Here is a 24,134-nt window from a genome sequence, read left to right on the forward strand (position 1 = left end):
TTTTTTTCTTTCCTTTTTTTGTGTTATTTAGGGACTGTATTTATTTCTTTTTCCATCTCCCTCCCCCAAGCTGGGGGTTTTGCTATATCTATATTACCTTACATTTCACAGTTGTTTCACATTGAAGTCAATAAAAACAGCGAGATATTTTTTTCTTTGTCAAACGCTACTTTTGCACACTATGGGGAATTTTGGAGATAACTTTTTTTTTTTTTTGCTCTACTTAAATGAGAAAAAGCGGTTTTTTGAGTGATCTTTGTTTCTATTAGGAAATTGGCGGGGAGGTAATAGAGATGGATAAGATAATTTAGAAATAGATCGTAAAGGTAGATAGTCGCCGAAGACAGCAATCTTGGCGCAAAAATGTGAATGGCACAAAAAATGATAGAGATGGATTGATTAATACTGATGCCAAATTTATTTGAACAGCCGCCGAGGGCGGCAAACTTGAAGTAAAAAGGTAAATGACAAGTTAGCCAAACAGCCGCCGTAGGTGGCTGCTTGCATAGAAATGCGAATGGCGTAAGAAGGCGAACCAGCTGGTCGCTGCAGGCGACTAGTGTTTAAATAAAAATAAATATAATTTTCCACAAAATAAAAATTCATATTATTTTTTAGGCATAGAATCATCATGCAAAATAAAACAAAATTTGAAAGAAAAACCAGAAAAACCACTACAAAATAAAATGGCTAGCTGCCTAGTGGTGCAACATTGATGTCAAACTTTTGGAAACATCGATGTTTTCCATAAAACATCCATGTTTTGTTAGATAAACATTGATGTTTCGGGTGCAATGCTTTTTTTTTTTTTTTTGATGACAATATTTTACATTTGACCTAAAAAATTAACAAAATACAAGAAAGAGAAGCAACATGGATTGGAAAACATCGATGTTTCCAATTATCGATAATAATCAACCAATAAGCCGTTCCTCCATTTACTTAAAATGCTTATTTAATTATGTAATAATAACTTATAATACATTTTTCTAGCCCCTAGTAAGAAATGCTTAATGTTTGAATAAATTTTGTGCTTTACATATAATTTGCAAAATTCTTTTTCATCATTAAACTGACAGTGCTGTTATACAAATTTGTTTTTAGATTATTTTTTGAGTTAAATTTATTTCTAGTATCCTCCAGTTTGAAAATATTTCCTTATTGCTATAATCATAGTTGAAGCACACCTAACCTGGCAGCAACATAATGCTGTGACTAGGCATAGCATTTCTGTGTAGTCTTGACAAAGCTGCCAAGTTAGGTTTGCCCCAGCTATAGTTTGTACTAACTGTTGTATGTTTAATTCTCAGTTTCCGTACTACAGTAAAACCTCGCTATAACGATATTTTGGGGACCAAAGAAATATATTGTTATAGAGGGATCTATTGTTATATCGAGGGCCTATATATTTTGATAATACAATAGGTTTTTTTTTATTTAAATGTTATAGTATATGCATTACCTAGGTGTAAATGTTTATATATAGTATATTTGTAATATATTTATTGGCAAGTGTTAATTATGATTAAATATTACTATCAATTGAAATAAATTCCGAAAATAAGCTCGTAAACATACCTCAAATCCGTTTTTATTGAAAAAAATCCAATATTTTTGTTTGTTTGGCCGCTTTTTTGACTGTTAAGGCAACCAACAAGGTATACATTGAGTCCAAAGCACGAAAATGATCCTCGTTTGTGGATGGAAGACTTGAAAAAAATGTCCACAGAGATTTGACTGATTGAAGTGCTTCCTGGGTCGACAATAAGGATTGCGATGAACTCGTATTATCATCATCATCATCTTCTTCCTCCTCATCGTCTTCTTCTCCACTATGTTCCATCTCACCAGTAATTTCAGAGAGAATTTCTTCATCAGTAACTCCTGCGAAAACAGTAAGATCGTCATCCGCTGTCAAATAATCCTCCACGTTCACTCCATATTTTTTGCCCGTTTTTTCCTCGAGTTGGGACACAGATGTTTGGAGATTCAAAACTATTTCTTAATCATATAAAATATCACAGTCTGAGAAATTTTCATCACAATCAGATAACATTTTATCTTCTAAGACACCTAAACCGGGCCTTTTTCCAACAATTCAGAATGGTTTTCTCTGTTACTGCCCACCAACTTCCAGCAATAAAGTCACATGCATCCTTAACATTTACAGCTTTAAAAGGGTCTTCCACTTTATTTTCAATATCCAGAAGTATCGATTCTACCAAACGTTTCCTATAGTATCCTTTAAAACATTTAATTATGCCCATGTCGAGTGGCTGCAATATGGAAGTGCAGTTGGTCGAAAAAAAAAAAAAAAACAATTTCAACGCACTGTAGTTTGGAGTAGAGGTGTGAGCGGAGCAATTATCAATCAACAATGCAATTCTTTTCTTCCTCTTCTTCATTCCCTTATCTAACTTCAGCAACCATTCAGAAAAAAATTTAGACGTCATCCAAGTCCATATTGGCTTTATACTTCACAGGAAGACTTCTCACATTCTTGAAGCACCTTGGCTTCAAAGATTTGCCGATAACAAGAGGTTGAGTTTTATGTGTTAATGTACTATTGGCACACAGAAGAACAGTCAATCTTTGTTTTGATTTCTTCCCGCCGTGACACTTTTCACCCTTAAACGCCAATGTTCTATCAGGGAGGAGTTGAAAAAACAGCCCAGCTTCATCAGCGTTATAAATGTCTTCTGGTGCATACTTTTAAAGAATATCTTTCATCTTCTCTTGTCTCCAGGCATTTGCCTCATTCATCGGAGCAGATTTTTTCTCTCTGTGAATTTTCTGGAAAGTGATTCCGTGGCGATCCCGAAAACGCATTAGCCAACCATTGCTAGCTTTAAAAGTTTCGTTCCGTAGCATTGCTGCATATTTCCGTGCTTGTGCACATAACAAGGGTCCATTTATTGGGATATTTGTTGCTCCCATCTTTTGAAACCACTTCAGGACGGCAGCATCAATGTTTTCATTAGTCGCGACTTTTAGTCGTTTTCGCTTGGGATTAACTGAATTTGATCTCAAAGCATCTTCAATATGCTTCCTCTTCTTGAGGAACGTTGCAACTGTGGATCGAGATAATCCATATTTTTTAGCTGCATCAACCTGCTTCATTCCATCATCAATATCGCTGATGACGTTGAGTTTATCTTGAAATGAAATTTGCTTTCTCTCTGCCATCTTAGGGAAAAATACACTAGTGAATAAAATCAAATCTTTCATTTTCGTCGATCATGTGACAGTGATGACGCAATCAGATGGGAATGTTACACCTTTTCGGACCATCTTCATTTGCCACTCACTCAAAAAAAAAAATTGAACATTTTCTGTTTTTTTACTTTTCAAGCATTTTTAGATGTTTAGTTTCCCCCTCCATGTGCATGTTTTCTTTTCCCAAAAAAGAAAAAAAACACTGTGGTTTAAACAAAATAAAAGAACAATCTCAGGGTGGGAGGAAGGACGGTTTCAGCTCTTTATTCCTTTGGTCTAGACGCCTTTTGATACAAGGGCGCCTTTTCTTTTTGTTCATATGTGTTGAAAAACAAATTTATACGATTGTACTGCTTTTTTTATTTGTTTTGGAAGGTGCATTTTTGTTTTGACTTGTGAAAATAAACTATCTCCAGCGCGACGCCATTTTGGAAACGCATTGTTTAAAATGTAGTGCGAAACTTAGAGCTAACCATTTTTAAAGAAAAAAATAAAAGTTTTAAGGTTTTTTTTTTTTTTTTTTGAAAATAGGAGGGATTACTTTCAGGATTTTACTGTACTTGAAAATTAAATTATCGTAATACAGAGGGGTTGAAAACTTTAAAAAACATCGCTTTACAGGGGTTTATTGCTGTAGAGAATATCGCAATATTGAGAGGAGGATAACATTAGTTCCTATGCGAGTTCACCGGGACCACGAAATATTATCGTTGTATAGGGATTTATCGTTGCATCGGATAGCGTTGTAGCGAAGTTTTACTGTATTAATTTTTGGTGCACTAAGGATGCGCTAAATATTCTGTTGGTATTCGGCAGACAAATTTTAGATCCTGTTTGGCTGAATACTGTAATATTCGGCAATTAAGCAGTAAACAAATTTAAATATTTGACAATTTGTAAACAAGCACATACTTCTTTATACATTGAATGAAAGTTATCCTATAATACCACAGGTGCAGAATTTATTTAAATTGTTACTAGCTAATATTATCGATTTAAAAAAAATTAATGTATAAAAAACACATAATGCTAATAATTTTTTTTTTTTGCTTTTCAATTTTTCTTTAGTCTGATCAGCGGCGTAGCGTAGGTTTCTGCCGTCCGGGGCAGGCACCAAATTTGTCGCCCCTCTTACATTGTCCTGCTATATGCCCCCCCCCCACAAAAAAACCGACATGCTTAATATTTTACAGAACGAAAACAATATTTTATTATTATCCAGGGGTCGATCCAGCGCCAAATTAGGGCCGCTTTGCGGCCCCTTCACAAAATTCCGCATGGCAAAAGCGGCCCCATTCACAAAATTCCGCGTCGCAAAAGCGGCCCCATTCACAAAATTCCGCGTCGCAAAAGCGGCCCCATTCACAAAATTCCGCGTCGTAAAAGCAGCCCCTTCACAAAAATTTATAAAAAGGCAGCCTTTTCATAATATTTTTTAACCACAAATGTGTACGCATCTACGCGGGAGCCTCTTCCACCTTCCCCCATCTTATCTTTTTACTTGCTGCGTGAGGTGTTTTTGCTTAAGAGCGTCAGAGGGGGGACGGGAGAGGGACACTTGTGATTGGTAGCTTGTTTTCAGGAAAATTCTAAATTTTACTTTGATTACGCAATATATATTTTGTATTAATTTGTGTTGAGTTTCAAAATCCAATTCTAAAATAACTTTACTTAAAATAAAATTATTTTACATGCTGTTTTTATATTTTTATTTGTTTTGAAGATCTTGATTTCCTTACATCGGCCATGGTAAACGAATTTTTCGCATTTTTGATGTTTACTGTACCTTGTTAAGAGGCAAACAAATAAAATTTCTTATATATTTATTAACATCATTAAATTGCAAAATTTTAAACGAAATACCTACTCTGTAAGAACGTCAAAAGTTAAAAAATTAAACGCTGAATGCTGGTGCAGTATTATTTTGGGTTTTAATTACTTTTAAGTTTTCCAAACACATACATGGAATCTTTAATGAGTATTTCACTTCTGTGTTAAGAAATATGTGATATCTTTGAGTCTGTTCATATTGTATTTATTAGGAGTTATCATTACGTACAGCAGCATGTGCAATTTTCATTGCTCTTAAAGTATTTGAGAGGGGCAAACAGGAAATCTGTTGTGAGACTTTCACCTTAAGAAAGTGTGTCCTGCATATGTATATTTGTAAAAAGCAATAAATGTAATGTATGTGTCAAATTACGAATAAAATGTTAAGGGTCTTACTTCCCCCCTCCCCCAGCGCATTTCCTCTTGACAGCTTTCAGGTATTCTTCAAGAACTTGCAATCACCCCTGAAACGTGTCTAGGGCTTTTCTATAACAATACGACAGCTAAAAATGCTTTAGTATAATCTTTTCCAAGAAAAAAATCACGAAAAGGTCTTTTTTACAAAAATAAAGAAAATTCACAAACGTATTTTGCTTTTTCATAAAAATAACGAAATTTCACAAAAATATTTTGCCTTTTCACAAAATGGGGACCCAAAAAATAAAACCTGGATCGACCCCTGTTATCTAAAACATGTTTTACATTTTAATATAATCTTACTGTAACAAAAAATACTGTTGATCGAAAAATTCTAATAAATATTTTTCAAAAATTATTGCATTATGAGAGATAATATTTATAACCCCGACACACAATGGAAGGGGGTTATAATTATTTTATTTTTGAAGTTTGACGTATCTGTGTATCTGTGTGTGTCTGTTTGTGGCACTCAAGCGCCTAAATGGATGGAAAGATTTTGAAAAAACAAAATTGTTCGAAGGGAGAGTTGATCGAGAGTGTTCTTAGCTAGGTTGCATCTTTGGATAACATTAATTAACGAAGATATCAATTAAAATCCTCTAAAAGGTTTTTCGCGATTTTTGCAGTGAAAACGTAGTTAAAAATTTTAAAATTGAATACCAAAATAAAGAAAAAAAATTCCGCGTCTGATAGAATGCATTTGGAACTCCCATGTTTCATAGAATTCAAATTATAACGTTTTTTCAAAGCAGATTTCAATAACGGCTAGGCCTTTATTCACGTGATTGATAATGAATTCATTGTTGGCCGACAATGAAACTAAAGCGCTTAAAAGCAATGATTTAAAATTTTTATCTGTTGCCAGTTTCTATTTAATAGCAAATAAAATACTGAACATTGGTTTTTAATAATCTAAGGCTTTTAAAAGGATTAGAGTAGAGACTCAGTCGGGGGTTTTAAAATTTTTAATTAGCCTCAGATAAAAACATTTAAGACATGATTTAAAACTGTGTATACTGGTAGTATTTCTTAAACCTTTTATTGAAAAGAAGAAGAAGGAAAAACATATATATATATAAAGTACCTGATCGATACATTTTTTTATACTTGAAAAGATTTTTTCTTCTTAACCTAAAATTTTAATTTTCTACTTTTCATCAACGGAAATTATTTATCAACACTATCAATATCGATTGCATCAGTCGTTTCTGTAAAATGATCTATAAAATGTCATTTTTTAAAATGACCCCCTGAATGAAAATATGCAGGCTGCATACCCGCAGTGGGGGGGGGGGGGGGTTAGGCCTTAAGGGACTCGACGGCCCAAGAAATTGAAAAAAAATAAAGAAAAAAACTATCACTAAGACTTATTAACGTTGCAAATATACACTGCTGGCTTCTGGGGAGAGGCCCTGCAGATTTATTTGCAGGGGATGCAAAATTTATAGATCCGAACCTGCAAATATAACCACTATTTCCCCCTATTACCCACCCCGTTTTGGAATTCTGCAGATCAACCTCCTCCCCCTCCCAATTTTTTTCTAAGCTAATATTTTTATTTGGAGTGGGAGGGAGCATTATATTAATTAACATTCTTCTGGGGGACTAGAGAAAAGAAAAGTTTAAAAAGATGAACATTTGTAGCAAGGAGGGACCCTCAGGGTGGTACACCCCCCCCTAAAATATTTAAAAAATCATCAAAAAGAACTTTTTTATTTTTTTCCACAGTTTGTCTTCGATTGTACTTTTCAATGTAAAATCCAAGTATCGGCTTCACTTATATGAGTGAAGCCGATACTTGGTTCGAAAAAAGTTTTCGGACCATGTCCGAAAAAAGTTCAGATTAAAAAAAAAGAAACTAAAAATAAATATAAATAAATAGATAATTAAAACCAAATAAATATAAATTTGAAAAAAAAATAATAAATCTTGAAGCACCATATGTTGCATATAAGTCGCATCACAGATCTTCAGTCACAAACCTTCCCGGATTATGTATATTTATTGAAGTCACGAACACACTGAAGATTACGAATGAAATTAAGTGTGCCTGTAATTTAGCATTAATATCTTCTTTCTATAAGTAAAACACAAAATCCAAATGTATATGTGCGGGGTAAATTCAGAAACTACTGGACCAATTTCGTCAAACTTTTTAGTTTTTCTATGTTAGTATTGGGAAGGTTTATAGACACTTTCGAAAAAATTTCGATGAAAAGTTCTTTTCTTATTCAAAACTTATGTTTTGGACTCAAAAAATGGATTTTTCTACCAGGGCCGGACTAAGTCTCCTAAAAGGGCGCCAACCTTGACTCTGAAAGGGCCAAAAAAAAAATAAAATAATAAATAAATAAATAAAATAAAATAAAATAAAAGACACAAAGGCGCACAAGTTCAAAGGGCCAAATCCACTACAATATTAAAATCTGTTCGTGTCTGTCTGTCTGTCTGAAGAGCTATCTTCTCGAGAACCGCTGCGAATCGAGAGTCAAACAAAATACCGATCAATTCGAAATTTTCCAAAGAAAACAATAGGATCAATTTCGTAATTGTGCGACCTTAATTAGCAGAGATATTAATTAAAACGTTAATTAACATAACGTTATTCAGGAATTTTTATTTCTTTCCTGTTGCCATTTTGCATATGGGTGAGCAAGTAAAATTCTAATAATTGTTTTAAAAGATATTCTTTTTGGCTGCTGTCCAAATCTCAAATCAATGTTTGGTAGCCTTTATTTTATCGTCTGTCCTTTTTTTATTTTTTATATTCAACGTTCTTAACTCTTTTCAGCATATGAAAGTTGTTTCTTTAGCTATGTTTATTGATTGTAGTGTAAGTTTATCATTCACCGGCCTCATATTTTGGTACATTTAGGATGTGCGACTAATTATGTTTATTTTGTAGGACTTTTTGCCGTTACATGGGTGAGTTTTCGAATTGTAATAACTCTAAATTTCCTTCCTGTGTCTATTTTTGAAATACAGTTTGTATCGTTAAAAGAACATGTTAAACTAGGATTGTTTGGATTTCGTTAAGTGAAACAGTGTTGAACAAAAGAAGGGATTTTTTAAGGATTTTAACTAAAGCTAAATTGGAATCTGATGTCTTGGTATTAAATTAATGCTTATTGGTATTTATTTAGTCTTTCTGCTTTAGTTTCAGGTAATCAACCAAAAAGTGTGTCATTTTATGTAAAAAGCTGATTGTAATTGTACATTAATATTTCAGATATAGTCTATCAGATGTAATTCATTTTAATGTGATCACAGATTATACAGTTGATAATGCATATATTTTCGTCTTTTGTGCTAATTAAAAATACTAATAACTTGTGTCATTGAAACCATGATTAACGTTAAAGAGATTTTTGCCAAAAATATGCTGCACTGGTGTTTTGCAAACCTTGCATTACGCGTATTTATTTACTCCTTAGCGCTTTAGAAACTGATGTCAGAGTAATACAAAAACATCAATTGGACATCTCTTTCATTTTTTAAGTAGCCCGTGCAACGCCGGGCACGCAGCTAGTAAAAATATATAAAAGTTGCACAGGTTTGAGGGAGCAAAAAGAAACATAAGCACAGGTTCGAGGGGAGGGCACAAAGAAAAGAAAACGAAGGCACATATGTTCGATGGCACAAATGAAAAAAAAGGCTCCAAGGCAAGGGGGAGGGGGAAGGGAGCTCAGGGTTGAGAGCAGGGTTGGCAAGTTTTTGCCGGGGGCAGAAAAAACCATGGAAAAACCACGGTTTTTACCACCCGGCAAAAATAGGTTTTAGCCAGTTTTTGCCAAAGTGGCAAAAATAGATTTTGAGTTAACTTACGGACAGGTTTTTTTTTCCTTTTATATAAAAGTAAAAGCATGAAAAGAGTTTGATAAAATTTTAATTTAATTATTTTTATAGTTTAAAAAAATTAGGGTTTAACTTACTTTTAAAGTTATGGAGCATTTTTACTTTTAAATTTTTAAACATTAACATAAAATTTCAGTTTGTAACATCTAAGACAAATAATTAACTTGCAATGAAAGGGGGTAACTTCTTACTGATAATTGATAAAAGGCTTTGCCATTTTCTGCAGAGCAGCTAGTATTACTAAAATGTAGAGTGAATATAGGATGCACATATTGATCAGCTTTTTTTTCTTCTTTTTAAATTCTTCTCTTGGCTATCCATTTCCCCAGCAAGTGAGAAAAAATGCATCATTTCTTTAGTGAGGAAAAATTAATCTTTTTCTATATTCAAGTAAATATTCTGTTATTAATTAAATAGCTTAAAAATCTTAGTGGGATAAAAAATGTGATTAATTAAATATATTTATATATATATAATTAGAATTCAATCTTTTAATTAATTTACTAAGCTTAAGTAAACATTCCTTGTTTTAACATTGAAGGAATTGGCTCATTTTGAAAAAATTGTTTTAACAAACATTTAAAATCTTAAGTATTGCAATCCCAACATTTGTTTTTTATTTATTTTTCACCTTATAAATTAGAAGTAACACGGAGAGACAAAACTAAAATATTAAAGTGCATTATTTATATTATATTGTCACTATTTCTTGATTAACAATATAATGATACTCTATTTGCAATTAAGTTTTTGCCGTTTTTTCCATTATTGCCGGTTTTTTCCATTTTTGCCATGGTTTTTTCCACTGTCGCGGCAAAAATACCTTTTTGCCGGCAAAAAACCCAACCCTGGTTGAGAGTGAAAAAAAAATGGAAAAAAAATCGGAGGCGCTCAGGGGATCAAGGACGCAAAAAAAAAAAGAGAGAGAGAGAGAGAAGGCGCTCAGGTTTAAGGACGCAAAAAGAAACAGGCGTACAGGTTCGAGGGGAGGGTGAAAAAAAAAGGAAAACAACCGAAAGTGCACACGTTCCATGGCACAAATAAAATAAAATGAAAAAAAAAAAGAAAAAGTTTCGAGGGCACAAAGAAAAAAAAAACACTCAGGTTTGAGAAAAAAAAGGAGCTCGGGATCAAAGACGCAAACAAACTGAAGGAGCATGCATTCGAAGGCACAAACAAAATGAAAAAAAAAAGGAGCTCAGGAAAAAAGGGCGAAAAAAAAAAAAAAAAGCGAGGCCGCATACGGTTTTTAGTCCCGACAAGGGAAACACGTGAAGGTGCAATTACTTTAGATAAGGCAGTGACTGCTTGCAGGGGCGAACTGGCCCATGGGTAGATGCGCCCTCCAACGTCCTCTGTGTGCCTTCGTTTTTTTTAGCTCCCTCAAACCTGTGCGAATTCATTTACTTTATTTACTTTTGGCGCTCTTGAACCTGTGCACCTTCGTTTTTTCACGCCCTCAAACCTGTGTGCTTTTGTTTATTTTTGCACCCTTGAAACTCAGTTCTTTCGTGGTTCTTTGGTAGTTAAGGTTGGCGCCCTCTTGGGGGACCCAGTCCACCCCTGCCTGCTTGTGGATCTTTGTGATGTATAATCCTCTCCAACGAGGTTGTCCTCTCTCTTCTCGTCTTTTTATGTCAGCGCCAGTGATAATGGTTCTAATGCATGTCAGTATCCATTATTTCGTGCTCGAGCCTCAACGAGAAAAATTTCCTGAGACAAGTTAGAACTGAAGAGTAAAAAAAAAACATTTTGATGTTGATTTAGTGATACATCCCTAGCAAAGTGCCGCCTTAATAAAAAAAAAAAACTTTTCGATGTTAATGTACTGTTACAGAATTTGCCACCCCTAGCAAAGTGTTGCCCGGGGAGAGTGCCCCCTTTGCCCCCCCCGCCCCTACGCTACGCCACTGAGTCTGATAATACACTACATTAATTTTTCTATTACTAATTCATTTAAATATGAAACAGTAACAAAAAGAATATGAATGATATTAAGTGTTCAAAAATATGCAAAGTCAAATAACTACTAACTTCTAAAAAAATGCAGCTAAAGAAAAACAGTTAACATGTTTCACAAATTGGTAACATTGTTGAATTTGTATGCAAGATAAATACAAGATTCTTTATTTATACCATAACATGCCATAAATAAAGAATCTAGATTTTATCTTACCCAAAAACCCCCATGATTATCAGTTATTCAATCATATGACAGGAAATAAATAAATTAGAATTTATGCAAAAATCAGATTGGTGATCAGATTCAGAAAAATGAATTTAGCCAGTTACTATGTTAATTTTGAAAATAGATAAGTTCAGAAAATTAAGTGACATATTATTCAGGTCATATTAGTGATATCACCTGTATCCTTTGAAACAAAAAATGTCAGCTGAGTCAGTTGGGGTGTAACGGATTGTAAGTGAGCCTTAGCTTAAGCTAAATATTCCATAAAGTAGCAACTTTACCGTGAACGCCATACACGCTCAGCTCTACGAAAAAATTTCTGGGAAGTAGAACTTGAATTGTTGTCCCAAAACTTTGAAGAACCAAGAGAATTGTAGCAAATAAATATGTTTAATATATACAGAAAAATGTACAGCCATAATAGTATTGTAGAAACCTGAAAATAAAAATCGAAAAACATAAGTGTAATACAAAATTTCAAGCAGAAACTTGTCATAGAAATATTGCAAAACTATTAAGCTCTTCTCTGAATTTTTAAATTCAAATTTAGTTTTATTTGTAAAAAAAAGTCAGAATCAGTGAAAAATTCATAAAAACATTTGCAATTTTACACCTTTCCTGTACGACCATATATTAGGGCAAAATATTGTACATTGTAAGGCCAAACCATAAAATTTGGCAGGCATGCATCACACAGGGGGGAGCATGTTGGCCTGCAGGGCACATTGGACCAGCCTCAATTATTTTAATATTATTAATATTTTTTATTTTAACTTATGAGAAACAAATAGAATGAATGGGCCTGCAAATCATATAATAAAATCACATGGTGCAGTTATACTGAACGAATTTTATTCCAGAAAGTGTTATTTCAGTAGTCTTGAGTAATTTTCAGAAAACAACAACTTAATTTTTCTTTAATGGGTTTCATCATGACTGTAGAAAAAAAATATGAATCTCTTCCAGTTAGTAAGTTTGTTTAATTCACAATCATTTGCAGTTTTTAAAAAAAATTTTTGTCACAACGAAAAATATTATCACATCATTTTTTCAGACCAAGAACGTTGGTCCACTTTTTGCAGGGCACGTTGGACCAATCCAAACTACCCCCAAACTATTTCTTTTGTTTTTTCTGTTGAAACTCAATATTCAAATTGGAAGTGAGACAGAGTTAGTATCCAAAAGTAGAGAGGGCAGTTCCAAGTCTTCGTCCTGGCTCAGAAAAATTTGTGATTTGTCAATGCATGTTGGTCAATGCATGAAAATCACAATGGATTAATAAGAAAAATTACATTTAAAAATGTTGTGAATGTTTAGAGCGGTGCAATTTTGCCATCTCTGTAAAAATATTTTTTTTTTTTAAGGAGAAAACTACTGCCTAGTTTTACATTTTTACAGCTTTCAGTTGAGAAAAACATCAAAATATATATAAGCAGTTGTCCACAAATGATATCACACTTTGAGGGGAGAGGGAGGGTTGTGAAATTGTGTCTGCTGGTGACAAGGTGAAGGGAGAGAGAAACAAGAAGCATGAAATCACTCATTTTTTTATGAGATGTTTATAAAAAATAGTGTGACACATGACAAGGGGACTAATGTAGAAAGTAGTAAGGGGTTGATGAAAACTTCTTCAGATTGAATGAAAACTTCTAAAATGAACAGAATTTGATCAATGAATTTTACAGGGTGAAGGGTGACAAGAAATGACTTGAACACGCATCATAACTTCAGTGCTAATGAAAATATTACGACCAAACTATAAAATAAATATGAATACATTATTTAGTCTGATATATTTATAAATTTTCAAAGTGGCTACATTTAGTCTTAATACAGAGCTTTAAACAAGTCACAAAATTTTCATCTATGGGCCGCAACTCACTTACTGATATTTTATCCCATTCCTTGCATAAGGATTTCTTTAGGTATGCCGAAGTTTTATGAGGTTTAGCACACAACCTTGTCTCCCCGATGAACCAAGCAGGATAATCTATTGGGTTCAAATCTGGAAAATACAGTGGAAATTTTTGAGTAGCTTTAGCTCCGCGTGCAGATGCAGAATCGTGTTGGAAGGTTCATCCTTTGTTTCCAAAGAACTTTTGCAACCAAGGTAAGACAACATCTTCCAAAATGTGCTTGAGGTATTTTTTTTTATTAGTCTTTATCCCTTGATCATCAAAAACAAGTGATATTTTTCCACTAGCACATATTGTACCCCAAACCGTTAGATTGAGATCGTCAATGCCGTTTAAGAATGCAAGAAAGTCTTAAAGACAAGGATGTGTGCTAAACCTCATAAAACTTTGGCATCTCTAAAGAAATCCTTATGCAAGGAATGGGATAAAATATCAGCAAGTGAGTTGTGGCCCACAGCTCAAAATTTTTTGACACGTTTAAAGCTCTGTATTGAGGCTAAAACTAGCCACTTTGAAACTTATTTGACGAAATAATGCATTCATATTAATTTTGAAGTTAGGTCGTAATATTTTCATTAGCATCAAAATTATAATCTACCGTGTGTGTCCAAGTTATTTTTTGTCACCCTGTACTTCAAGTTTAGAATATGTTGTATTTACTTTGAAGTAAATGAATAAAAACCAATCCTCTGCTGCAAACTATTTCATTAGAATTAAAATCATAATGTATTATATATGTCCAAGTTATTTTTTGTCACAATGTATTAGGATAAAGCGAAAAAATCAACATACCTTAATAAAAGTTAATGCCGATGTACAGATATTCTCCACTTCAAAAAGTATCCATGTCCCAAATGAAGCAAGGCCACAATCAACAATGAGAAAGAGAAACTTTAGATACAAAAATCCAATCAGAGATTTCCGTTTCTGTACCTGAAATACATTAAAATATTAAAATTCCTTTTAAGAGAAACTTCCCAGATAAATCAAAAAGGATTACAGTAAATTAAGGAAAATTTAAGTGTAAGGTAAACAGCTAGAATAAATTTACTCAAGAGATTAACTGTTTTATCATTTCTAAGATGTCATTGGAAAGCAAATATGGAAAAGGATTCAACATCATTCTTCAACATACAGTCAACTCTTTGCAACATCCATGCAACTTGTGACCAAGGAATTTGAAAATTTTTTAGATATCAGGTAAAAGATTTGTTTATATCTTACAATATTACATTGCAAAAATATAAACATTATTTTAGAAGAAAGTATTGCTTACATAAAGTAAAATCAAATCTGATTCCTTGTTTATAATTTACTAGCTGCATTGCCGGGCTTTGCACGGTCTACTTCGAAAATAAAAGTTATGTCAAGTGATGCATGTTCAACAATCAAGCTTCCATTAGAAAAAAAAATACTACAAAATTTACCGTCAAAATAATCATTCTCAAAGAAAGAAAACGGCAAAACAAAAGTTCCCTTAGAAATTAAATGCAACCTTCCATAAATAGAACTAAAATCCTAAAAAAAAAGAAAGAAGATAAATTGCCAAATAATAATCAAAAGGGGAAATTTTTACCTCAAAACAAAATTTTATTCAGTCACAACCCAGGAAAGAAAAAGAGGCAACCTTCTGAAAGCTAATTTAAAATGAGATCGCGCAAACGATAATTTTCTGATTTAAAGCTTCTGTTCCATTAGGCTTAGCAGTGCTTTTTTATTTTTTCCCGATGATTTTACAGCTTTTTTTTTGAAATTCGAAGGAAATGAAGGAACTTGATGGGTGTTTTTCATGCACTTTCAAATGGCGCCAAGATCAAACAAATTGGATAATTATTTTGGGTAGAAAGAGCCTTTTAATGCCATTTTCGGGCCTTAAAATTAAAATTTGAACGGTCCGGTTCTTTTTTGGCGTTCGAACCCCCCCCCCCCCTACATTCCTTCTCGGGTGCTCAAGCATCTCCCTGTCACATTTGGTCAAGATCCGACATAAATTGTGGATTTGTATAGGGAACATACACACATGCATACATATATATATATTCTTTGTTTTATTTATATAAATTACATTCATTACAATATTTACATCATAAATTGCTACTGTCCACCTCTGGCAAGTTGAGCTCCACTGCCCGACCTATTAAAATGATTCTGATTGTTAAAATAGGGGTGAGAAAAAACAGCTTAAGAACTTGCGAATTTAGTTTGCAGTGTTATCGCCAATTTAGCACAAAATATAATTCAGGTAAGAAGTAGCAAGTGGTACAGGATTTTCTCGCCAATAAAGGGGTTTGGTAACCCAACTTTGTGCCTAACAGTTACTCTTTGTATTGATTGCTCTTCATTGTAAGAAATGAACTTGCTGAAGGCCATAGCTCAACTTATCAAAGGTGGGCAGAACTCAACATTTAATTGTAAATTTGTATGTTTACATCACAAATCTCAGACAGATTTTAGATGATCAGGTCCAGTTGGTGGATTTGCGAGTTAACTGCACATACTCTCTGCACAAAGACTTTGCAAAAGCCTTTATAAGTATGCTGCCATGCGAAGCACAAAACTTGCATCTGCATTTTTAAATCAAAATTGAGTTACAGTCATCAAATGATTCTTTGTCACATATTTTACCTGAATACAATGTTTTATGGTCATTTGCGAATGGGAAATGTTTCTTAAAAAATTCTGAAAAAGTTACATCCACATCAAATACATGGAGGCACATAACTTTAAATGGCAATTTCTCATTTTGAACTCAGAGGCAGATATGACTTTTGTGCTTAGCATGGCAGTATCATTTACCCACTGAAAACTAGAAATATGTCTCTAAAATTGTGTTCAAAACACAAAACGTAGTTGTCATAAACCCTTAAAATGCCAAACCTAAAAATATTAACATCAAACTACAAATCAAGGAATGTGCAGGCCTAGCTTTAATTTCATTTTTTATGAGTAGCATAACTTAATTGTTTACATGTATTTATGAACTGTCACTAGATAGGTTTATTTTGATGCACTAAGGGCTCGTCTCTTGCTTGTTGCAGCTCACCAACCCCCCACAGATTGCTTCACAATGGTATTCAGTTTGAAGATATAAAGCAACTGTTAATAAGAAACAGATTAAAATACACGCTACGAGTAGAACAAAATAAAAGTTGTGCTCCCCTTCCTGTATAGAACAGCGTTTCAATAAAGGGCTCATCAAATTTAGAAAAATATTACATTCCACTCCAACTCCAAAGCAAAAAAAACTTGATAAAAACTTGATTTTTTAAAAAATAACACTTCAAACAGCCCTTTTCCTCAAGGGTCCCAACTAACTTGCATTGAATTGCAACGAGCTTAAGGGCCTTCTGAACACATCAAAACAGATTTTTGCACCTTTAAAAAGTCGCTTTCTTATTTGCGATTTTTAGTAATATTTTGCTCTTTAACTCCGAACTTGAATTGAGTTGAGTCTATGACTTTTGCTTATTAGAAACCCTTACATCTTCTGTTCTAATAAATTGAGAAAATTGAAACAAGTTCTAGTTGATGCAAGGAAAAAAGCTCTTTGAATCAAATAGGCAGTTAAGGGGTATGGAATTTTTTTCATCCTTTGAGTAGGTGAGCAGGCAATGCATGAGAAATTTCAGCTTAAAAAATGAATTGCAAAAAAAATAATCAGAATTAAAAAAAAACTTTTGGTGCAAAACCCTAAGAGTCTAAAAATTTTGTACAAAATTTCAAGGCTGTACTGTATATGCTATGAGGTCTCCTGGATGCAGATCCACCACAGAGAGAATTGCACAATTTCTTTGATGTTACTCTTTTTTCAAAATACAGAGAAAATTGAGGTACTTAAATCAGTGATTTCCATTCTCCTTGAAGAGAGGCAGAGAATAATATTAAGGGCACACAGCAATTATCAACACATCTTTTTTACTTTACACACACACACACACACAAATTAAATTCGGTGTCAGAAATAAGAATCTGCAATGCATCATTTGTTATGGCACTCGGGTTTAAGCTCCCATGCTTAGAACATCAAAATCTTTATAATGATGCCTACGTTTGGGAAAATTTGAGCTTAAAAGCAAGCTCATCTATCATGTTCACATTGTATTAACATATTTCTTATGATATTTTAAATATTTAAATATATTTACAATTTTGTATGAGTTTCTAAATAATATAATAAAATTATCCATATCCATATCACAATATATAAATATATTCTGGTGCATTTCAACTATTTTATAAAAAATATGCTAATGTGGTAGTTTTTATAATTCATTAAATAAATTGTAACTTCAGGACATAATTTATTACAATGGATCATTGCAAAAATTGGAGAGGGGGAGGGTTCTTTATGAAAAAGGGGGGGGGGCAGGTATAAAAAGTTTGGGAATCATTGAATTAAATGATACTGTACAATACTTTCTGCTTAAGAATCATTGAAAAGATTTTAAGAGAGGATAACATAGAAAGTTTTTGAATAAGAGGGAAACAAACTTTTACAAGAGTTTTTAGTGACATACTTTGCATAGTTGTAGATGCTAAAATTTCATTTTTTGTGCAAAAAAGTTAAAAAAAAAAAATTAGTTTCCTTTTTTGACAAGTATATATCAAAAATATTTTTAAAAACTGACCTGCAAAACAGATCCTTTAGAGCTGATTAAAGAAATAATAATTGAAAGACAAGATGAAAACAAAAAATTTCCCCCTGCCAAACACAGGAAAATCTTTTCAGGAAATGATGCATAGCAACCAGTGCTTTGAAATATTAAGACAAGTGTTCCAGTCAACCTAAAAAAAAATACAGAAAATTTATTCCGCTTTCAGTAATTTCAATCACTTTTCTTGAATTTTTGTTAAGAGATAGAGAAATATAGAACTATACAGATAAAGGATGTACAGAGAGATAGATATATATAGAGATTCATTACATAGATCGTCAGAGCGATAATGTTTCCTTTAACTTTAATTACTGTTCTTAAACTCTTAAGAAACACAATGAGAGAGGGAGAAAGAACCCAAAGGGGATGAAGGGTAAGGAATTATATTTTGTTAAATGCTTTCTTGAAATTAATATTTGTACAGGGAGATATAAATTTGTAAACACCACAATTAAGGGAAAATTACAAAAAAAAAAAAAATGTTTTTCTTAAAAATTAATATTTTTATAGAAAATTTGATTGATAAATATAGAGAAAGGTAGATAGAGAGACCTATAGTGATAGATAAAGTGCAATTGTTAGACACAAATTGATTTTTACAGAGAATTAAAAACAAATAAATATAGATCAGATAGATACATCAGAAATAAATACACAGAGTGTTCGAAAAGTCCTTGACACATTAAAAAATTCATTGAAAACCAACAAATTGTCGTATGAATTTGCAGTTTGCACCATAACACTTCAGAGGTTCAAGAGTTTTTATGACATCGAAAAACAAATGAAAAGGGGAAAAAGAAGAAGAAAAAAGGCATTTCGCAGCCAGGGTGTCATTATATGCTATGCTTGTAATTCTTCGTTTAGAAATTTTCATTCCTTTTTGCGTTTTCCCATGTCAACAAAAACAATTTAAAAGTAACTTTTAAATCAGTGTAATGCCAAAACTAAATTTATTGCTTTCTTGCACTTTCAACGTTTTTTTTTTTTTTTTGCTAATTTCTACCTGGTGCTTTATGAGTAAGCAAGCACCTGGCAATATATATATTGACATCTTGAATATATTTGTGATTTTTTATGAATATTTGGTAAAACCTTGGAAAAAAAACAAACAAACAATGTTTGGCTACATCATGATGTAAGGGTGGCGATGTATCACAATGTAGAAATTCGTACATAGCTGAGCCTTAGTAGGAGGTCAGACATTCTAAAACCATTGAATTTATTTTTTACATTTGAAAAGAAAATATTAAACTATAATTATTGTTTTATTTTTACTTTGCTACAAGAAATTTTATATTTGCAGTTACTTTTAATCTAAATTTTTGGAAAGGTATGTTATAAAGTAATTTGAAAGTTTTAACAAGATTGAATCAAACAAAACTACCTGTTAAATAAAGAATATTATTTAAATCGATTAAACTAACATAAAAATTTTCAGTACAGTAAAATAAAAATAGAAATAAAGAAAGATAATATATACACTACCAAGCAATTTTGACAAAAACATCGACTGCAAATGGTATAACTAAGTCATCACATGCTATTAGCCATTTTCTTCCAAAAAGTACCAATGCAGGCATATTAATTCTATTTAGAAAAGTAAACAAATATGTTTCGTTTCAGTCAAGAGAATTTTTTAAAATAAATCTACATATGTTCAAATGCTATGCATTATTTATAAGAAAAACTTCCCAAAAATATTTACCATGTATATAAAATGCAATTCAATTCACATCCAGTTGCAAACTTAAAAAGGAACAGGATTTTAATAGTTGATAGCAAATATTTAATTGACTTAAGAAAATTGAGTCAACATCAGATTGAGTCTACTTTTAGCAAGCAAATGGTTTGTAAGGAGTTTAATCTTTGTTACAATAATAATAATTTAATTAATTTATTTGGCACCTTAGAAAATGTATTAGGTTCCAGTTCTTTTGTACCAAGTATTTTTAAATTCAGTGTTTATCTACTTATACTGTATTTCTCCTGCTCATATTTTAATGCACATATAGTAATATTAACTTCATTATACTGATAAGTTACAATATCAGAAACATATCATTTAATCATGCGACAAGCATGAAAGAATATCTGACCAATTAGTTCCCACAAATTCAGTATTACGTGAAATGCCAAGTTTGAAAATTTAAAGCTATGGAGATGTGCCTTTAAAATAAAAATTAATATTTGAATGAGTAATAAATGTTGTTGTCTTGTGCCAGCTAGGTTGGCAACTTGGGAGGTGTGCTGCTTCACTTTTCAACTGTACCATAATTTGATGTGAAGTCCAACATCCACAGTATACACATGCCATAGGGACCCGTTTATAGGGCAGACAACCATTCATTCACAGTACAACAACACATTCACACAAATGAAGGACAAGGACAGGAAAGACAAAGTACATCCATGCCATCATCGCAGTCAGACTCCTCTGACCACTAGACAAGGTGGGCAGTAATAAATAGATTATATTAATGAGATGTTATGAGACAAAATAAATAAATTTTAACACAACAAGTGTTTTACTTTTCACAATATGATTACAAATTTAAAAAAAAAAAAACTAAAAAAGAAGAGCAAACTGAGTAGCACAATGCAGCCACCAAGCTTTTCTAAGCAATAATGATTACATTCAAAACACTTTTAATTTTTTGTTTTCTAAGTAGGGTAATATTGAAACTGTAGTGTTATCAAACACTATATTGATAGAAATCCACTGAATAGCTCTAAATTGTGGAAAGCGGAAGGCTACCTTGAACAGTGAAAAAAGAAAACAATCATTATAATAATAATATACAGATAAATATAGAAAAAATAAATGTGTAAAACAAGAGCTATATATATTCAACCTTATGCCGTTCCTTATAAATCCATTTCAGTTTTCGCACATTTGGGGACCCTTTTTATTTCGTGAAACAAATAAATTTCCACACATTAAAAATAGCAATTGAATCACAACATTTAATTTGAAACCGTTTGCTGTTTCGGTCAATACGGAAAAGAAAATAAGTTAAAAAATTCCATACAAAGTAGAACTCAAATTAATTTTTCATTAAAAAACAGTATAATAAATTTTTAAAAACATCCCATTAATGAGAATATGAACAAAAAATTTCAGTTTTAGGCAGCAAGAAATGCAGAATTAAAATTAAATGCAAAGAAAGTTACTTTACCTTTCATTTTCCAAGTAATGATACAAACATTAATGGTCAACATCAAAAAGAAAAATGAAAAGAAGTGGGAAAATCCTGTTGTTATTTAACAACAATGTCATGATGAACAGGTTTTGCAAGTGCAAGAAGGTGCAAAACAGACGAAAATAAATAAACAAAACGGTTAAAGTTACATAACTATAGTTAAAGCTATCAAGGAGCATAGAACAAAAGTGAACAAGTCTCTATTAAGGTTTTCTCTCCATGCTTTTTCTAGAGTCCCTAAAGCCGAGGAAAACCTAACCTGGCAGAGCGTCGTCGTCGTAATATGTAATGCTGTGATTAGGATCTGTGTACCTTCACAATGCTGCCAGGTTAGGTCTGCCAAAACAATAGGTTTTTCCATTATTATGATTTGTTGAGCTTCTGGTTGAGCCATCACCACACTATTATGGCTGCGTTCGGAAACTATCTACCGGTTTACACCTCGTGGTTAGACTTAGACCGGTGTGGTTATGACGTATTTGGAATTTCTCTAGGAAGCCTGGTAGAAGAGCTGTGTTTCCGAACGCTCGTGGTTACACCGCGGTAGTTCTAGTGCAGCAGCAAACGACGCTCCAAGCATAAATTTCGTGATGGGGAAAGTCACGTGCGTTACGATCAAAACATGAAACATGACCGGATTGGCCAACACAGACTTTGTGACGTATGTGACCTCGCTAACCGCTTCCGGTGATGGTACTCCCACCTATCGGTATATAAAACAATGGAGGCAAGGCACTTAGTATGCAGTCCTCGACATAAATACAGTTGTAGTCATTTGTGACTCTGAATAGGAATAGGAATAGGAACTGGAAAATGACGTCATCTTTGACGCAATTCTTAATTTGGCGATGATTTTTTTAACACGCTTTTATTAGCTTCACGTGTATGTATGTATGTATCTTGTAACGGAATCTTGCAGCTCAAATTTCGCCCCTGCGATCGGATTCTTTTGAAATTTGGCACGCGACCTCAGATCCGATGACAATGCAATATTCTATAATCAAATTAACTCTTTTAATTGTTAGTTTCCTCCAATTTTAATCAATATTTTGGCATAAATCCAACAATATGAAAAAGGGAAAATTAAAAAAAATACATTAAAAATGCTTGCAAAAATTATTTAAAAATATCTACAAGAACCTTTAATTTTTCTGCATCAGACAAAATTTGTTCCAATGTTCCAAGGTAATTACAACATGAAATGTAATTATTTTTAACTAATTTCATGCCAAAATTTAGATGAGCCTGCAATTGGAAATTCATTGCTGATCAGACCATTGTTGAACAAAACTTTTATTCAAATGCATCTCAAATTTTCAAAGTAATATAAATATAATTTCCGCAAACATACATCGATGACTCACAGTAGCTTTCCATCGGGGTGCCCTTGTCTTGACTTTAAGATATTACCTCGCACTCGTTTTATAAATAATTTCTTCACCTGATAACTCTCCAACATAAGACTAAAAAACAGAAAAGTAAACTAATAGTTCAAAAAACTAAAAAAACACGCTTTCGAAGCAAAATGAACTAAAAAGTGAAAAATAATCTTTGGATGATAGTAGTTGACCAATCACTTAATTTTAATGTAATACAAAACAAGCGTGGGGGGCTTCTTATAAGTTGTCTTGAATTTCTTCCATTTGTTGTCCATGCAAAAATGTAAATAGACAGCACCCCACGGTTTTTTGTATTTAGTATGAATATTCACTGCAAATAATAGAATGGTTAAAAAACGCACGTATTATTGTTGATTAACAAAAGTGGTTGGAAAACGGCCAATAATTAAAATAAATTAATAAAAAGTTTAAATTTTTAAATGAATGAAAAAAATAAGGATAAGAAATAAAGAAATAAAATAAAAAGACGTGTAAAGATTTATATTTGGGATGTGCTTCTTACACTCATTTCCTCTTTATTTTTCTACTAGTGGTACCCGCACGACTTTGCTCGTAGTAGAAAATTGAAAGGTCATTTGGTTAGCTTGTCTTCTATATATATAAAAATGGAGTTTGGTAAATTTGTTCCCTAAGATCTCTGAAACTACCCAGCAGATTTGGCTGAAATTTTCACCGTTTGTTCAGTTTGGTACTGGGAAGGTTTATAGACCAGTTCGAAAAAAATCCGATTGATAGTTCCCTTTTTTATTCCAATTTTAGTCCCAATTTTCGCATAAATGTCCCAATATGGGGGTGAAAAAAAACGTGCACATATTAACATTATATGTCCATCGAAAGCGCCAATTTTTCTGCTGAAGATAGCATCTGTTCGAAGTTTCTAAGTTGTATAAAAAACGAGTTATGAGCTTTTTTTGTTCCCTGTTCGAAGGCTTTCATCAACCCAAGTCATTATTTAGTGTGTCATCTCAACTCCCAAGAATTGTTGTATTGTTGAATATTTTTGCGTTTCGTCTGACTTTTTGAGGCTTTTCTCAAGTCAAATTTTAAAGTAACGTTTTCCCACAAGATTGGCTAAAAATAAATGGATTTGGCTGATCATTTTACTTTTAAACAGAACTTATGTAATTAACGGTTTATTATTATTATTTATGCTGATTGGACATTTGCTCACTATATCCAACCAACCAGCAGAAATATCGCCAGAATTTTTTCAGAAAGATTTCAGTAGCTGATGCATTTGGCAGTTTTTTTCCACTGTCGCTGTTTTTGAGCCCAAAGACTACGTAATAATGTTTCTCAGCTTTCACCATATAAACAAAATATCGCCAATCAAAGATACTTACAAAAAAAAAAAAATACTGTGTAAAATAAGTCAACAACTAAATTAGGCAAATCCATAAACCGCACAATAACTTCCATTAATTTTTCTTTTTGCACGATTTCAAACAATCGCC

General features: G+C 32.7%; 1 protein-coding gene and 1 pseudogene across 3 annotated transcripts in view; both read right to left on the reverse strand.

The window, feature by feature from the left end:
• The window catches only part of LOC129217487 (diacylglycerol lipase-beta-like), a 40,593-nt gene extending 19,204 nt beyond the window's left edge, over positions 1-21,389 (reverse strand). For 2 of the 3 annotated variants that reach the window (XM_054851796.1, XM_054851794.1), the window contains exons 1-5: positions 21,257-21,389; positions 19,566-19,667; positions 18,054-18,210; positions 14,218-14,358; positions 11,791-11,945 (exon numbers count right to left, since the gene is read on the reverse strand). In XM_054851796.1, the coding sequence (XP_054707771.1) occupies positions 11,791-11,945; positions 14,218-14,358; positions 18,054-18,210; positions 19,566-19,660 (548 nt within the window). In that variant the 5' untranslated portion in view covers positions 19,661-19,667; positions 21,257-21,389. Of the gene's footprint in view, positions 1-11,790; positions 11,946-14,217; positions 14,359-18,053; positions 18,211-19,565; positions 19,668-19,785; positions 19,827-21,256 lie in introns of all 3 variants that reach the window. The other variant, XM_054851795.1, reaches the window with a different exon arrangement.
• LOC129217488 (tigger transposable element-derived protein 6-like) lies at positions 2,491-3,324 on the reverse strand (annotated as a pseudogene).
• Positions 21,390-24,134: the final 2,745 nt, after the last annotated feature.

Source organism: Uloborus diversus, chromosome 2, assembly GCF_026930045.1.
Source record: "Uloborus diversus isolate 005 chromosome 2, Udiv.v.3.1, whole genome shotgun sequence".
Classification (NCBI taxonomy): Eukaryota; Metazoa; Arthropoda; class Arachnida; order Araneae; family Uloboridae; genus Uloborus; species Uloborus diversus.